Genomic DNA, 1,838 nt, shown 5'->3' with positions numbered 1-1,838 from the left:
CATGGATCATCGGAGTTTACAGCACTTGTTCAAGCAGAAAGATCTGAACTTGCGCCAGAGGAGATGGTTGGAGCTGCTGAAGGATTATGATATCACTATTCTATATCACCCGGTCAAGGCCAATGTGGTAGCCGATGCCTTGAGTCGCTGGGCGGAGAGTTTGGCATATTTACTAGCTTCAGAGAGGCCCATGGCGATGGATGTTCAGGCTTTAGCCAGTCAGTTTGTGAGATTGGACCTTTCGGAGCCCATTCGGGTTCTAGCCTGTGTGGTTTCTCGGTTTTCATTGTTTGATCGTATCAGGGAGAGGCAGTATGATGACCCTCATTTGCTTGTCCTCTGGGACACAGTTCAGCATGGCGATGCTAGGAATGTGACTATTGGCGATGACTGGGTATTGAGGATGCAGGGTCGTATCTGTGTACCCGATGTGGATGATATTCGGGAGTTGATATTGACCGAGGCCCATAGCTCGCGGTACTCCATCCATCCGGGTGCCGCAAAGATGTATCAGGATCTAAGGCAGCATTACTGGTGGAGGCAGATGAAGAAGGATATAGTAGAGTTTGTAGGTAGATACCTCAACTGTCAGTAGGTAAAGGCTGAGCACTACAGGCCGGGGGGGGGGGTTACTCCAGCAGATGGAGATTCCGGAGTGGAATTGGAGAAGATCACTATGGATTTTGTGACTGGTCTCCCTCTGATGCCGAGGAAGTTTGATTCTATTTGGGTTGTTGTGGATCGGCTAACCAAGTCCGCTCATTTCATTCCAGTGTGTACTTCTTACTCAGCGGAGCGGTTAGCAGGGATTTATATCAGGGAGATTGTCCGTCTGCACGACATTCCAGTTTCTATCATCTCAGACAGGGGTTCAGTGTTTACATCACGGTTCTGGAGGGCCATCCAGCACGAGTTGGGTACCCGAGTGACTATGAGTACAACTTTTCACCCTCAGACGGACGGACAGTCCGAGCTCACTATTCAGATTCTTGAGGATATGCTCCGTGCGTGCGTGATTGAGTTTAGAGGATCTTGGGAACAGTTCTTGCCATTGGCTGAGTTTGCGTACAACAACAGTTATCAGTCCAGTATTTAGATGACGCCATATGAGGCCCTATATGGTAGGAGATGTAGATCCCCGGTGGGTTGGTTCGAGCCGGGTGAGGCCAGGTTATTGGGCACTGATTTGGTTCAGGATGCAGTCGAGAAGGTTAAGGTGATTCAGGATAGACTCCGTATGGCCCAGTCCAGACAGAAGAGTTACGCGGACCAGAAGGTTCGTGATGTTTCCTTTATGGTTGGTGAGCGGGTTTTGCTTCGGGTCTCGCCTATGAAAGGTGTCATGAGGTTTGGAAAAAAAGGGAAGTTGAGCCCGAGGTTCATTGGTCCATTTGAGATTTTGAAGCAGATTCGAAAGGTTGCTTATGAGCTTGCCTTACCTCCCAGTTTGGCCGCGGTTCATCCGGTATTCCATGTCTCGATGCTTCGGAGGTATCACGGTGACCCGTCTCACGTGTTGGAGTTCACTTCAGTCCAGCTGGACAATGACTTGTCATACGTTGAGGAGCCAGTGGCAATATTAGACAGGCAAGTCCGAAAGCTCAGGTCAAAGGATATAACTTCAGTAAAGGTTCAGTGGCGGGGTCAGCCGGCCAAGGAGGCGACTTGGGAGACCGAGCAGGATATGCGCAGCCGATACCCTCATCTTTTTGCTACTTCAGGTATGTTCTCAAAGCTCGTTCGAGGACGAACGAATGTTTAAGTGTAGGAGGATATGACGACCCAGCCGGTCATCTTTGGAATTTATGTCCCGTCTCCCCATTAACTGCTTCCCCTAA

The 1,838-nt window shown here is 49.7% G+C and overlaps 1 protein-coding gene across 1 annotated transcript; it reads left to right on the top strand.

Annotated features, from left to right (window-relative positions):
* The first annotated feature begins 190 nt into the window (after window positions 1-190).
* LOC138877221 (uncharacterized) lies at window positions 191-595 on the top strand. Its single transcript, XM_070156813.1, has one exon. The coding sequence runs from the start codon at window positions 191-193 to the stop codon at window positions 593-595; it is 405 nt and encodes a 134-aa protein (XP_070012914.1).
* Window positions 596-1,838: the final 1,243 nt, after the last annotated feature.

This window comes from Nicotiana sylvestris, chromosome 9 (genome assembly GCF_000393655.2).
Source record: "Nicotiana sylvestris chromosome 9, ASM39365v2, whole genome shotgun sequence".
Lineage (NCBI taxonomy): Eukaryota > Viridiplantae > Streptophyta > Magnoliopsida > Solanales > Solanaceae > Nicotiana > Nicotiana sylvestris.
Note: the sequence above shows the minus strand (reverse complement) of the source record. Positions and strands in the feature narration are given on the sequence as shown.